The 15,872-nt window shown below is 44.8% G+C and overlaps 1 protein-coding gene across 2 annotated transcripts in view; it reads left to right on the top strand.

Annotated features, from left to right (window-relative positions):
• Positions 1–15,872, top strand: part of HPCAL1 (hippocalcin like 1) — a 66,181-nt gene that overhangs the window by 47,220 nt on the left and 3,089 nt on the right. For both annotated transcript variants that reach the window (XM_074861568.1, XM_074861569.1), the window contains exons 3-4: positions 13,199–13,601; positions 14,756–14,861. In XM_074861568.1, coding sequence (XP_074717669.1) covers positions 13,224–13,601; positions 14,756–14,861 — 484 coding nt within the window. In that variant the 5' untranslated portion in view covers positions 13,199–13,223. The remainder of the gene's footprint in view (positions 1–13,198; positions 13,602–14,755; positions 14,862–15,872) is intronic.

Below are 15,872 nucleotides of genomic sequence, written 5' to 3'. Positions count from 1 at the left end.
ATGGTATTTCCAGGAGGAGCAGCTCATCTTTAGGAACATTGAAAATAATGAGTATTGACTACATTAAAGTGCAAGTATATTGAGATACATCCACCCTGACATAGATAGCTCTGTACAGAAACCATTAGGACAGAGATGAGTAACGGAAGCTTATAGGACACCAAGATGACTCAGAAGGAACAAGAAAAAGAGAAATAACCTATAATAGCCAAATTGAATTTGCAGGAATGGTGGCACTCAGTGTCTTTGCTTCAGTGCATGCCTGTGGTGGATATATCACCTCTGCAGGGCTGGCACTCGGGAAGGTCTGCCCTTCTCATCCTTGGCTGTGAATTCGGTGTTGCCATGGGCTGTTTCTTACTGCACTTTGTCTAATTTCAGCCCAACAAAGCCTCCTTCTCAGCCGAGTGCTTACTGTATTGCCGTAATATGAATTAGTAGAGATAACCCAGGAGTTTTGTAACAACAGTACATTTACAGAGCACATTTCATTGTCCACTGAGCCCAAAACCTGGCAGATAATTGCTATGAGAAATAGTTTTGACTCTTTCACTCCCTTGTAAGACCAGGGAGGAGCTGATAACTTTATCTCTCCCAGTTTTGGGCCAAGCATGGTTTCGATGCTTGTCTCAGCAGGTCAGAACCACAGACGTCTGTTCCAAACCAGTGGGTAGTTGCTTTGTGTGAAGCCATTCATGAACTAATTTTTTTTTTCCAGGAAGGTGAAGTTTGTTTATTCAATCCCATTTCAAAGCAATGCCATTTCTTATCAGAGACCATAGCAGAAATGTGTGCACAACTCAGATTTTTGTGACTTGCCTATATCTTCGTTTTTGTTCTGAGAATATAATTTGGAGTATATTTCTTCTGCATTGCTGTTTAATTTGTCTAGCCTGATGTTTTCCAAACCTGTGGTTTCCTTCCTTCTCTCCCTTATTTGCTGTTATTAAATCTTCCAGCCCATTGAAAATATCTGAGATGTAGATTTAAGCAACTTTGGCACAGCACAAGTCATCTTCTTTTGAGTTAATAGGTAACGGGTTCTCCCGCTCCCTAAGGATGGGTTGAAAAACGACAAACAGGCTTCCTCCCATGGGATGATGCTCAGAGCAGAGAACAGGGCAGGTGAGAGGTGTGACAACTGAATATATACATTAAAATGGACAGGTAAGATAACTGATGAAGTACTGTACAGAGGAAAGATCTGAGAGGCTTGCAAATATGTACTGTATTTAGGGTCTGATTCTGTTGCATCCAAACAAAGTAAATATTCCGTCAGTATTCATTAGGAGTGGGTGGGTTTTTTTGGTCAATGCCAGTTATTTGGTTATCAGTACTGCTGCCCAGCCTATAGGTTGTCCTGACTCCAGTGTCCATGGTCTACACATGGGACCACATGAGTGGCAGGAGAGAGGGAAGAGGGGAAGGTCTGCAGAGGTGGGGAGGGATGGATGGAGCAGGTTGAGTGTCTCTGTCTATCAGAATCAGGGGTCTGCTGCAGCCCTACAGGCCATATGAGAAAGGGCTAAAAGGTAAATGGGGTTGAGAAATAGTGTGATGTTGAGATGGCATTGCAAAGTGTAAAGGTAGGTTCTTGATTTCCCTTTTTCAGCAAAGAATGTGCTTGGGGAGCAGGTCTGGCTCTGCATGGTTGGTGGGGGAGCCGAGAGCCCTGTTCTGGGTTTTCCACAGCCTTTTTTATCTGGATGGTGCCGGTCAAAACGGGACTGCAGGCAGCCCAGCCTTCCACTTCCCACCAGCGTGGTGGGAACCACAGCGGGGCGGCCACATCCCGTGGGAGACCCCTGGCAGCCTTCAGCTGGGTCCCAGAAAGATAGGACTTTCTTCCAGAGACAACCCTTTTGGTCTCAGGAGGGCTCAGGAGGAGGGTTATTTAAAGCCCTCATCATTTCTGTGGAGTATAGGAAGTAGGAAGCGCTTCCTCCCCGCAGATCTCTATCCAAAGCTTTTGTCTGCTTCCTCACAGCCCCACCCTGTTTGGAGTCACTCCAAAACCCAGCATGCTGGGGCGATATGCTGTTGTTCAATGGGGTCATCCTCTGCTGCAGCTCCTCTCCTTTTCCAAAACAGAAGGTTTTGGCATCAAAATGCCAAAGAGCGCTGTCCTGAGCTGGGCTATGGGATATGTCTGTCTGCCCCGCCTCACCACCCATTCTGCAGTTGGAAATGTTGGTGTTGCAGAGAGGAAATACAGGGGGTCAACCTTCCTTTGAGAGCCTGATTGATGCTTGCTGCTGCATTTTAGTTGTGAAATGTAAGGGAGGTCTCAAAGTCTGACAAGTCATGATCTCTGCAATAGAGAGTCAAGAAGCTAAAAAAATAACCACAAGAATGTGAAGGCCTGAAATACTGTTAAAGTACTGCCCACTCTCTTCAGAACATGTGGGGGAAATGTGGGACTATTTCTGTTGTGCTGGGTATATCTCAGCAAAGCCCAGCAGTAGGATTGTGCCTGTGTTTGCAGAGGGGAGAGAGAAGAGACTGAATGGGAGGCTCAGCCAGGGCAGAGCATCAGCTGGAGGATCTGCCTGCTGCCTCCATGGTCTGAACTGCCTTCAGCTGAGCAGATAAAGCTTCACCTCCCTCTGTCAGGAACATCTTCCTCGATGCCAGTGTGACCCCAAACATCTGCATCAGTTTTGGAGCTGACTCCCCTGACCCTGAAGGTGGTACGTTTGCTGGCCTTCCCTTTTCAACATGAGTACTGCCAACAAAAAGCTGTTAGCAGGCTTCAAGGTGAAGGGAAGCAGCCTCGCTGTTATGTGCTGAAAGATGATGTCTGCACACCCCAGGAGAAGGCATCACTTCAGAAACTTCCAATTAGTGCACCACCCTCCACCAGTGTAGCCCTCCTTTTAACCACTGCCGTGTCCTTTAAACACTTTTTTCCTGTTCCTCTCAGGAGGAAAAAATAAATTATTGTGTTGACATTACGCAAATGTTGCACTTACGGAAAGGTCTTGTTGACGTGGTTTCTCACACAGGATACCTTCTCCTCATGCAGAAACGTGGCTGAAAATTTCCAGGAAAATAGATATGTCATCCTTGGGGAAGGGAGATTAAAAAAAAAAAAAAGATAACCTGATAACCTGGTGGCTAGCATGGATCTTGGTTTGTAAAAGGTGCAGAAGTTGGTGAAAGTGTTGGGTTTAGTAGGATTTTCTGTAGCCCTGTTAGAAGTGAAGTTGATACCAGGTATAGCGTAGGGTCTCTTCAGAGACCAGAGTAATGAATGAAAAGATCAAAAAGTGGCTGAGGTCAGTATTCTGGCATGGCTGGACCCAGAAGAGCTTAACTGTCTGTGACCTATGTTAAAACCTTACTTACTACATGCTTTTCTTTTTTTGCCTTTGGTAAACAAAGTTCATGAAGATAGTGACATCTGTAAGAGAGACCTTAAGGTGGTGGTATCAGGAGTAGGTTTTCTCCCTCATCTCCTTCTCCCCCATGAATGTCTGTCTTGAACAACACTGTTGAGAGAAGATGTTAATTTCCTGTTTTTCCAGTTGAGACCTTCATTGATGCGGCACCGAGGCAGTGGGACAGGATGTGCCCCATGTGTGGTCTCAGGTGGAGGTCAGCTCTTCTCATCCCATGCCTGTTGGGGTGCTTCCTGCTTCGAAACCATCACATCTCCTTCCTGCTACTGTACCCAGTTAGGGAGGAAAATACACCCATTTGGCCACTACTGGCATCACTTAGATATAAATATAAAATTCAGCGTGATTTGATTTTCCATTTGCTGTCTTACCCAGCCTGCTGACAGAGACTTAGCTCCAGGCAGCCCTCGCCCGCAGCGCTCAGCAAAGCACATTTGGTGTGGATATTGCTGGGGCTGGAGCCCTGTGGTGGAGGTTAATGAAAAAAGTGATGTCTTCAGTGTGGATTGCATGGTTTGCTTCCGAGATGATTTTCATTCAGGTGTTGAATGCCACGCAGAAATGCCAGAGAAGAGAAAGGATTTTCATAGGGCTGTTCTTGGTGCACCTAAAAATGTCATCGTGTGTCTGGGTCAGGGGGTCTTCAGCTGTCTCCTGATATGGAGCACTCCCTTTCTCTGAGACACAGTCATACAGCTCTTCTGCATAATTTATAGTGAACACGTTTAAAAGCAAATCATACTGTTGAGCGTTCAGGATTAATGAAAGTTGCAGCTACTTAGTGCGTGGGCTAGAACTGGAGGTGTCCTGCCGTGCTGCTGCATCAGCCTCTGCATACCTTGGACTCAGCAGCTGGGAGAGACCAGCAAGTGCAGTCTCTGACAGCTCAGTGAAGGGGTGTTGCCCGTTTTTGTACTGATTTTGTAGGAACTAGTCACAAAATAATATGATGTCTCATGTTTTCTGAGATCTTGTCCCATTTTTAATGATGGGAACTGAAGTAAGAGGTGAGAGGGAATATTACTTGTATCACCGAGCATCATGCATGGCCAGAGAGGTGGTCTGTCATATCACCACTGATCAAGCAAAGATGTCCTTCTCGTCTCAGCAACAGGTATAGAAAATGACACTTTGTGTTCAAGATCCATCTAACAGGAATGTCAACACCCCGCTCATCCCTGTGACCACTGGGTCTGGAGTTCACACCACCAAGGCACTGCCTTGGGCAAACACCCACACATGCCCTCGCACGTGTTGCCCATGGGGAGCCACTGGCCTGGGCATGCCTTGGCATGGGCAAACCTTGCCATCCCAGGAGGACAACAGGACGTTGCCCCAGCTGGGTGTCTGCATCCCAGTATAGATTTTGCTATAATTCAGTAGAAGGTGTTCGGCGTTGGTGTTCTCAAGGCATGAAGGCTTGTGGTTGCTCTGACACTAACCTGAGCACAAACCTCGTGTCACATTCCTTATGTCACACTCTTGTCCAAGATGTATGCTGGGGACATGGCTTTCCTGCACGTGATAGTAGTCTCTGCACTTTTGACTCCCTGATTTTAAAAATAAATCTTAAAAAATCCCTGTGAGGCTGGTACAGTCACCTGCACTGAGACTTGAGAAATTTCCTCAGCTAGCGTAGAGCTTGTGCTGATTCCTACCAGCAGAAGATTTGATCTTCTGCTGCCTGAATTGCTGCATCCAGCAGAACCAGGTTCCTTCCTTACAGGTGGGATGCTGTTCTCATGTAGTTTTTTTTACAGAGTTTTTATTTCACAGGGTTTTTACACCTCTGCAAAAAAATAGTTAGACTCTATGTTTGCTTTTAGATTTTTAACTTCAGTGTTTTTTTCATTCAACAAACAGGAAAATAAATGTGTGAAACAATTACATTACTGTCATTAGTGGTTGCCACTGAAGGGGGAAGAGAACTGTTTTGAGAAGAATTTTGGTTTAGTGGAGTCTATTTTTACAAGGAAGTTAACTAGCGGTTTTTGTGCTATTTTAAAGTGATTATCTACATTAAAAAAGCACATTTAGAAAGCATTCAATAAAATAAATGGATGCATTTATATTAGATTTGAGATTTTTGGAACAAAAAATTGGGTAGTAGCATAAAGGGTTAGCAACAGCTGTGTATTTGGTGGATGAAAATGTTAGTTGCAAACAATCTTTCTTTTAGTTGATTTCTTTCCCCCCAGTGTTTCAGTATTTTTAATTAAGCATCTAAATAAATGCTGGTTGATTTTTTTTATTAAAGGTAGCTAGTTGATGTATCTCCAAAACCACATTTTTGAAAATTCTTTTACTAAATAATGCTTTTTTTTTAAAAAAAAAAAAAGTTTCTTTCCACTCTTTGGAAACAAACCTAACTCTCTTCTATTCCCTGTTTCAAATTAGCTACCCTGAAATCCCCTTGGTTGCTCCAACTCCCGTATTTCAACACAGTACCTGCAGCTGGGTCGGCATCATTAGCAGTGAGGATGGTCTTGAACACCAGCTTTTGAGGGCTGATTATCATCTGTCACTGTCTCTTTAGCAAGTGTCATTGTTCCCAAACTCTCCGTCTTTTCCACGTGGCTCTGCTACAGGGTTTGTTCGTGTGCCGTTGGCTGGCTCTTAATAATGCCATATTTTGGCTGATTCTTCTGAAATTTAATCCAGCTTCCTTTCTCTGAGGGCTGCAATTATTCTTGCAAGAATTATTCTGTGATTTACCTTCATCAATTAAATAAATGTATCATATGAAACTTAAAATCCAATGACAAAACAGCCCAACTATGCTAATTCTTTGGTCTTAATTACATAATGCCCTGTGCTAATTTTTGTCACTTTTCTTCCCTTTTTCTAAAAGGTTGCAATGTTCTGATTTCCCAGTTCACATCAGGCACCTTCCCCTGTCCTGCAGGCCCGCACTTACAAAGCTTTATTTAAAATCATCTATCACAATAGTATATTCAGTGAACATGATGTGGGTTTTTCCTCATGCAACACAGCCTTCTCAGAAAAAGACCTTGTGTGCTAAGACATTGTGCTGACATGTTTTCCTTGCTCTGTAATATTGTGTAAACAAACTGTAATTTTTTTAATTTTTTTTTTTTAAGCCTTGCCAACTTTGCACAGTGTCTGAAGGCAAAATAGGACTGTCTGCTTCTCCCTTGGTTTCATGTTAAAAAAAGAAAAAAAAAAAAAGGGCAGAGGGAGGAGACAAGGAAAATCCACTCGTGATTTTCGTTTCCTGTCTGCAATCACAAGCTGCGTTGCTGCCCAACCTGCTCCCACCCAAATTAAGCCAATTCCCTAATTTACTCTAAATATTTCTGTGCTTTTCTTATTGCATTGGGAATATTTGCCCTTTACAGTAACAAGCTCTCCTCCCTGAGCTGGAGAACATTATGGAGAGCTTCCCGAGGAACTTCCATTTTTCTGGTCCCAATGCAGGTCTTGTTTTTTCCTCATTGGGAGCATTTCATGAATGTTTGGGGGTGTTCTCTGGTTCTTTTGTTTCTCGGCAGTGAATTTGTAACCGTGCCTTCGATGGCAAACTCTCATCTCCTGGTGATGGGGGTCAGTGTTGTCAGGTGTGGCGGGTACCAGCATGGCCTGGCTCGTTGCAGTGACTGCAATGGCTGGGAAGATACTGCTGCTGTCACCTGCAAATGCCTCTGCACAGCATACCAATGATTTGGAGGTAAAATGGTTTTCAGGTTAATGCATTGATGCTCGATGTCAGAGACTAATTGATTTTTTCCATGTAAATCAGGACTATAATCCCGAGTAAAGTGACTTCAATAGACAGGAGCAATCCAGAGACCTTAGGTTTCAGCTCTTGCAGCTGACTCCATGAAATTAATGTGCCAGCATGGAAATACTCCTCTCACATAGCTGTTTGTAGGATTGGAGCCTTTATAATTATGTGTCTTTGGTGAGCTGGGGGTAGGTGGTTTTCTATAATGGGTTTTCATCCCAGACTTGGAATCGGGTTTTCAAGACCACACAGTTCCTGGGTATGTGCTTATGGATAAAGTTACAAAGTAAGGTAGCTCAAGGTTTGTTACTGTGTCTTTTGGAAGGATGTTCAATGTACATACCTGGATTGTTACTGAGTCTTCTGGAGCTGAAAATGTGGGTGATACAGAGGACAGAGGGTGGTCCTTCCCCTTCACCTACTTTATTTAATAAGTTTCTGAAAAGGATTTAACATGAAAATTAAGTTGCACGTAAGCAATGTTACTTATTTAAGTAAAAGTGTGATTAGTCATTGAAAGTGAAAAATTTTAAAAGCCCGTTTATTTATTTAGTATGGTCTGTTCTTTGCTTGTCAGTTTTCGTTTCTCTTTCTGTTTCCCCGAAGGCAGCAGAGGAAGAAGCTTCAGCTCCTCTTGACGCCAGCCTTTCGCATCTCAAACCTCACAGCGTTTCTGTAGGGTTTGAATTTTTCATGGCATTTATTGATTGAGGTTTCTCTTTTTGTCTTGCTGCTTCTATTAGTAACTTTTCAAGAGGTGAAGATATTCCTTGTTGCACTTCAAACTTTATCAAAAGGTGTTACTTTTGAACCCTAAATTTACAGCTTGGGAAGACAAAGCGAGTGCTGTGGTAGCTGGTATGTGAGTGTCAGCGCTGCTTTTGCCGCAGGGCAGGAAAGAAGTTCACATGAGTTTACCAGACAGGACCAGATATCTATAGCAACGCACTGGTATATCCTGTGCCACGTCTATTGCAATGTTTGTTGCTTAGGATACTGGATTAAAACATGTAACAAAATCTGCTCTTTACTCCAGAGTTCATTATCTACCCGAGTCCCATGTAATTGCACATTCCCTCTCCCAGTTCAGATCAGACCCATTGACTGGCCCTGGGCAAAACATGGTCCAGAGGATGTCACTTCTTACCGCTAGGCATTTGTTGCTGGCTGAGGTGCCCAAGAACCCACCTCCCTCTTGCAGCTTGGCCCACAGGAGCTGGAGTCTTCTTAAGTACATGTGTGCGTTGACTAAGTTGGTGTGTGCTGGTCCTCACCAGAGCCCAAAACACTTTTCCCCAAGGGTGTGATCCTGAAGTGTGGCAGCACAGATCTTCAGTGACTGAGGCTTTTATTTGGACTACCTGTGGGTTTTTGTATGTGTTGTTTTTTTAATACAAGGATCAAACTTTAAAAAAATACAGCCTCAGAACAAGGCACCATGGTAGCTGAATTGCCCCAGGGGAGCTGGACCTCCTCATGGCTCTCATTGTCACCTGGTCATAGGGAAAAGGATATTGAGGCTATTTCACAGAATGGTTGAGGTTGGCAGGGACCTCTTGAAATTGTCCAGTCCACCCAACTGCTTAAGCAGGGTCAACTAGAGCAGATTGCCCATGACCATATCCAGTTGGGTTTTCAGTGTCTCCAAGGATGGAGACTTCACAGCTTCTCTGGGCAACCTACGGGAGTGTTTGACCACCATCAGTGTAAAGTAGTGTTTCCAACCAAAGCTCACAAGGTCCCCGTGGATTAAATCCTTTTGTCTGTTCTTCTGCACACCAAGGCAGAAGGCATCAGTGATGGATCTGATGCTTTAGGTGTTTTAATAAAAAAATATTCCACCCATATGGGAATGGTTCTTGCAATTCAGACTAACTTAGAGCAGTATTTGCTGCTTATGCTGTTCATTTGCTTTGGGCTCCTACACAGGGACACTGTGGTACATACAGCTTGAGGACCGTAACAGATCTCAGACACGCTTGTTCTGTTTCATAAGTGAGCACTGCAAGACAAATGGTCTAGATTTCCCCGTGCAAAGCAGATAGCTCAGATAATATAAAGAGTATTTATTCTATTTCTCTGTGAACTGTCTTTCTCTGTCCTACAGACAAGCATTTTCATCAATCTTCCTCTTTTTATTAACACTAGGTCAGTATCCAAGGGGGTTTGAACAATGAAGTGCATCTCTAAGGAGTCATTCCTCTTTTTGCAGCTATAACTGATGCACTGAGAGAATCCCATCAGGAGTTCAGTTCAAAGGGGTTCTGCCTTCAGAAGGTTTGCAGTGAAAAAGCCTGGTTGATCTCCGGCTTTCTGGGTTACGTGATCAGAGAACACTTCTACCCGCAGTAACTGCTGGTTGATGGAGAGTTCATGTAAAAGTACATGACCTTTTACAAGTATTTCAAATACTTCAGTGCGTGGATGTTGACAACCAGTCCATCTATTGGTTAAAACACAGCATTGCTCCTTCGGCTGTTTCAGAGTTAGCTACAGTTACTCGCCGTAGTGCTGCATAGTTGGTGTGGGTCTTGGCCTCAGTAAAAGACCTTTTTTCTCATTGATAGGCTTTTGCTGTGAGATTACTGCTTATTTTTGGTGAGTCTAGAACAGAGGATATATTCAGGTAGGAGATATCTGGCCTCTCAGTTTCTAGCCTGGCTGAATGTAACTTACTGCAGGCAGGCAGCGACACTGCATAATTTTAACAAAAATTTTGCTGTGAAACTGGAACAAAAGTGCATCTGCATTTCCCCTGGTTTGTGCCTTACATGACTGAGCATTGATTTCATGAGCAGTGATATACTTGTGAAGTCTACTGGTCTGCAGTTATACTTCCAAGCTTTTCCTTGTCTGATCACCTCAAGGGCATTCCTGTGATTATTTTTGTTACTGCCATGATAGTGCCGGATGCTCTGAGGGCTTTTGCTTGTCAAGCTAAGCAGGGACAGACCTCTCTGCAATGTATGTGGCACTGCCTCCCTGGATTTCACCCTGGTGTGATGGGAAATGTGAGACAGGCAGGCTGTGCTGGAGTTAGGTCTCTGCTGACTGCCCGGGGCAACATTGGGTGCAAGGATGTCTCTCCTTCCTCGCCTTCTACACCCACTGCAGCAAGTGATTTGGCTGGTACAGGCTTGTTGAAAAAAACACCCCACAGCCCTAATCACAAGACTGACCTGAGCATCCTAGACCCACTCCCTGTGATTTCCATTAGCAGTCATCCTCCAAGTGGTCTTGTGGCTAAATCAGCCGCCGAGCCTCTGGAAAGTGATTTGATGAAAGCATTTTATATCAATCGAATGAAATGTTGGTTGGATGCCAGCAGCAGGGGTTGCTGTCATGATTAATGAGATATTTAGGCCTTTCATTTTGGAGAAGCTACCTGCAACACAATTCACACTGAAGCTGGTTTTTTTAGATGGGCTTTAATAAATTAGTGTTAATGTTTGTTATTTAATTATTCGTAACAAATTGGTTACAACAACTGCAGGGTTACGTTTGGGTTGAACACATTATGAAGCCTTTCAGAAAGCTCATAAACAAAAAAGGGTTGTGTTCAGAGCATTGCACATTACTTTTCTGATACAAAACAATGTAAAAGAGGCGGAAGGGTTGAAATAATCTGTAATTTATTGAATGCAAAGACTACTTGAGTATAAAGCTTTTGAAGCTGATAGTAAACGAGCATGCATCAACGGGATACATCTTGCCGCTAGTAGAAGTAGTGAAATCTATTAAATGAAAGCAACATCTTACCTCTCTGTTGTTTAGGGGCCTCTATTTTTAAGTGAACAGGAATAATAAAGGTAGAGACACAGGGAGAAATGGCATTAAACCTTTTCAAACCTCTTTTAACTACCAGTTGAAAGTTTTAAAGTCCCTTAACCGTGTGCATGATTAAAGCTGAGGCTATTGCTGCTTAAAGTCCAGCTCCTGCATTAAGCGGGCTCTGCTGCTCCTCCTGCCCCTCTCCCAGGGAAGTCCAGGACAGCAGCTGGCGAGGCAGGGACTGCTTTTGGACTGGGACCATAGCTCTTACAAAGCACCCAGGCATCATGAAGTGAAGGGGTTCACTGAAGGATGGAACCTGAAGACACATCCTCGCCCAAGGACAGAAACATAGTGTTACAATTTCTGCTCTTAAAAAAAAGGACCATACTTGATCCGTTATTTGCTCCAAGCCACTGTTTTCTGCAAATTGACTGCAGCAGAGTAGAATATTGTGTTCTCTGCCCTCAGTACTGCAAGGATGAATATCTGGAGCAGGGAAGATTGAAAGATGGAAAGGCAGCAGGAGCAGCTGGGAGTTAGAGGTTTAACTGGAGGGCAGCCCAGTGCTCTCGTAGGGATGATGCTGGCAAAGACCAAGAGCTGTAGCATCCCTGCGTGTTGGAAGCAAGCAGAGGTATGTCAGGGCCCCGGAGAAAACTCTGCGATATAATGGACAAAAATAAAGCTTTGGAGCTGAAATATTGGCAGCTTTTCTAGAAAACAGAAGTGCTAATGGTAACACAGTTTTCTGTTAAGCCCAGTGCATTGAACTAATGAGCAGCTGGCTGTTTTTTGTCTGAGTATTAAGCCACAGAGCAGGATGTGGATTTTTTACATTGCTGAGGTGACACAGAGACTAAGTGGAATACAAATAAAATGAGCTTAAAGTCAGCTGTTGCAAATCTCTCTGCTGTAGAGCAACTTATTTTTTGCTGACCTTTAACATTTTTTTTAAGGTTCTTATGCATGCCTGGGATTTTTACTCTCTGGGAATTACTTAGCCCTTGTTATATTTTTCCCCATCTCTGCACGCTTTGTTGCTCAGCTCTTGAAGTTTCTGAGTAGCCACGCAGGGCTGGCCTGTTGCTAACCTGCCTTCTGCACCAGCTGTGAGTGAGCTTAACGGACACATAACAGGCTGTGCAGAGAAATGTCATTTATGCTGGATCAGTCACAGGGGTTTGGATGTGACTTTGTGCAAAGCTTGTGACTAAATTTCTTGAGTCTGGGGAAGAAGGTGCAGCTCAACCTCTTGCTTGGCAGCTTGGTTTGGTATTGCTGGGAAGCTATGAAAGGCTGAGAGGGACAAAAGCCAAAAATACATCATGGTATCTTTTTTTCCTGTTGTTTTCTAAGTGCAGATTGACCATCTTTCATTTTGCTGAAGGAGCTTTCCTGTTGCTGGGCAGTCTCACCTGAGCAGTCACCCGCACATCACGGGCACTGTCAAAGGAGGGAACAAACCCAGCCCCTTCCGGAAATGCTGACAAAATCCTGAGGTTGAAATGCCCTTTTGCCCACTTTGGGGAATATTGAACTTACTGAATAAGCTTATATAAAAGTATAAACCCCAGTAAACCTGGAAGGAGTTGCGTTGCCAAACATTTTGCTTTAAAAAGCCCTTTTCTCTGCTTGTCCAGGGAGGCAGAGGGTTGAGATCTGCTGGAAAGGATGAAGTCCCTTGTGCCAGTGCTGCTGTCATGGGAGAAGGGAGAAGATGCTGCATAAGCCAGGGGATTTCAAAGACCATCTGGGCAATGTGAATGTGATTGGCACAGAGCCACCTGCCCTTCCTGCCCCTCACTTCATCCCTGCTTACTTTCACTTTTGAACAGATGGATTTTTCATCACCACTGCTCTCCCTTCCCACTCAGTCAGCACAGATCAGCCTGTTGGAGTGGATCGAGAGTTGGGATCCAGACCTGGGCATTACAAGCCATATGATAGAGGAGTGGGATTGTAGCAGAGAAGTAAAATAATGAGGATTATTATTTCCCAAATAATAAGTATTGATGATAATAAGGATTAATACTGCTCTAACAGTCCCTCCCAGACTGTGTTCCCTTGTCCTTCCATGGCACACTACTAACTGAGAAAGCCTAGAGGAGAGGAAAAGAGGCCAGATGAAATGAGATATTTTCCTAGTGATTTATAGCACCCTTTTTCTCCTCTTTTCCCCTTGCCCTGGGCAGGGTCTACATTTCCCAGGCTCTGCCTGCACCTGGCCCTCTCCACCAGGTGGGGCTGGATCTCAGACGGGTGCTCTCTTGATTTGCAGCTGCTGAACCCGGACCCAGAAGAGGATGGGGAAGCAGAACAGCAAGCTGCGCCCTGAGGTGCTCCAGGACCTGCGCGAGAACACTGAGTTCACAGACCATGAGCTGCAGGAGTGGTACAAGGGCTTCCTAAAAGATTGCCCAACGGGCCATTTGACTGTGGAGGAGTTCAAAAAAATATACGCAAATTTTTTCCCCTATGGCGATGCATCGAAGTTTGCGGAGCATGTCTTCCGCACCTTCGACACCAATGGTGATGGGACGATTGACTTTAGGGAATTCATCATCGCCCTGAGCGTCACCTCTCGGGGCAAGCTGGAACAGAAGCTGAAGTGGGCGTTTAGTATGTATGACCTGGATGGCAACGGGTACATCAGCCGTGGGGAAATGCTAGAAATAGTGCAGGTGAGGTGTTGTCTCTGTTTTATTCATGTTGTTGTAACCTCTTCACCCTGAGACAGCTGGAACTGGAGATGAGAGATGTGCTGAGCTGGGTCTCTCCTGCCTGGGGAAGCTCCTGAGCCTGTGGTCCCCAAAACAACACTGGGGGCCATGGTGGGGCCTGCGAGGTGTAAATGAGGAAAGAGACCAAGAGACGAACAGGGCGCTGTGTGACTGGTCTGCAGCCAAAATCTTGCAGCTGTCCCTGGAGATTTCTTAATGGGGCATTGGTGGGATCAAAAACCCTCAAATGCCAATTTTATTGAGCTCATTAATCTCAAAATTAATACTTTGAAACTTCAAATCTGAGTCAGTGTGAGCTCCGAATGAACGGCTGTAGTATGATTTTGTCTCCTGAAGACTGGGGAGTGTCGCCCGTGGGCTGCACTGGGGGGTCGTGTGGGCCAGAGCCCCTTGTGCCCTTGCCCCACATGCTGGCCAGAGCTCAGCCTCGACAGCGGGCTGCTTGCCATCTGCTCTGCAGCTGGGATGTGTCTACAGTGCACTGGGAAGCACATAATGCATCCAGCTAGTGTCCCGGTGGTTGGTCCTTGTGGATGAGCAGGGATAATTTAGGAGGAGGGCCAGGACTGCAGATGTCCTAAAGAGGTCTCGTCTTTATTCACATTCTTGTAAGTCTGAAAATGCATTTCCTTACCCATCCACAGAGAAAAACAACACCTATTCCTATACCTCCATATTCACCTGGAGTCTATGCAACACCCCACATGCATACATGTAACTGAGTGTATGCTGAGAACCAGCTGAAGAGGCAATGCCTTAGCCCAGCTGCAGAAAAGAGAATTACACACCAGTGCCTCCTGTATTTTAGCTCAGTCCTGCTCATACATTAATCTAGATCCTGACTTTCAGTTAAACTGACCCAGCAATGCGGGAGCTCCTTTTGAAGTGCGAATGAATACAGGAAAGAAAAATAAAATATGCTGCAGTCAGAATTTCCTATTTGTTTTGGTTTATAAAGTCCCACAGCTGCCTGCCAGGGTCAGCTGCCTTTTTTTATTGCTACAGGCTTAAATTTCTTTTTCTCAGTCCTGATGCTTTATTGTTTGGGTTGTGTTTTTCCTATATCTATTTTTATTTTTTATATTATTACTCAGGCAATCTACAAAATGGTTTCATCAGTAATGAAAATGCCGGAAGATGAATCCACTCCCGAGAAGCGAACAGACAAGATTTTCAGACAGATGGACACAAACAACGATGGTAGGATCTCCATCAGCACCCCTTCACAGGCTCTAGAAATACAGGTTTTCTAGTCCAGCATTGGTTGAAGCAGATGATGGTATTTGTGGGGCGGGGTAGAGAGCAGGGATGTCTCCACCAGTGCCTCTGGTCTGTGCCTGGCCTCAGTGGGCATCTCTGGGCCATAACAAATAGGATGAGTAAGTAGGCAGCGGGGGACTTTTCCTCCTGGAAGGACAAAGGGATGGGAGGGGAGCGGTCCTTCCTCGATGTCTTTTGGGTAATTCCCCTTCTGCAAAGGCTTCTCTGAAACTCCCCTGAGTCCAGTGTCTTTGGGCTATTTTCTCTGGGTATAGCACGACCTAGGCACAAAGTTTTGCTCCTGTGTTACCTTTGATAGGGGTTGTGCTTCTGGGCTTGTCATCAATAATGCAGGCTGGGGATGTGCTTGGATACCTGAAGGCAAAAATTCCCCCAGGTCCATAATATTTTCTGTGCATGTTTATGGCATGTGTATGTATACGCATGGTCACACAGGGTTCTGCAGTGTTCACTCTGTTGCAGTGTGCACGTCGGGGGGATGTAACAGCTCCCAAGCCAGTTATGGAGCCACTTGATAAATTATCTGACAGCATACCCGTCATGACCCCTCCACCTGAGCTAGCTCATTTCCTTAGGCTCAGAAAACACAGGCAAAAATAAGCAATTTCCTCTGCCCATCAGCCTGCCAACGTGTTTCCTTGCATTCCAGTGGAGGTGGAGCTTTCCCTGGGAATTACCCCGGCAGCAGCCAAGGTGGCACCTGCTCACGTCAAAATGAGGAGCTGTATCCTACTGATGTGCTCAGCAGGAGCAAAGATTTGGTTCTAGCGCTAAGATATGGAGACCTGGAAAAATATGATCTTATGTATAGAAAGGTTTTTATTTAACAGAATTTTATGGCTGTGTTTTGGCATCTGCTGCTGCAGCCCCAGGGGCAAATTCCTGGCCTCGATGAAGTCCTTGAGTATTTTATCTTTGACTTCTTCAAAA

Source organism: Strix uralensis, chromosome 3 (assembly GCF_047716275.1).
Source record: "Strix uralensis isolate ZFMK-TIS-50842 chromosome 3, bStrUra1, whole genome shotgun sequence".
Classification (NCBI taxonomy): Eukaryota; Metazoa; Chordata; class Aves; order Strigiformes; family Strigidae; genus Strix; species Strix uralensis.
The sequence above is the reverse complement of the archived record's forward strand: the minus strand, read 5'-3'. Positions and strand labels throughout refer to the sequence as shown.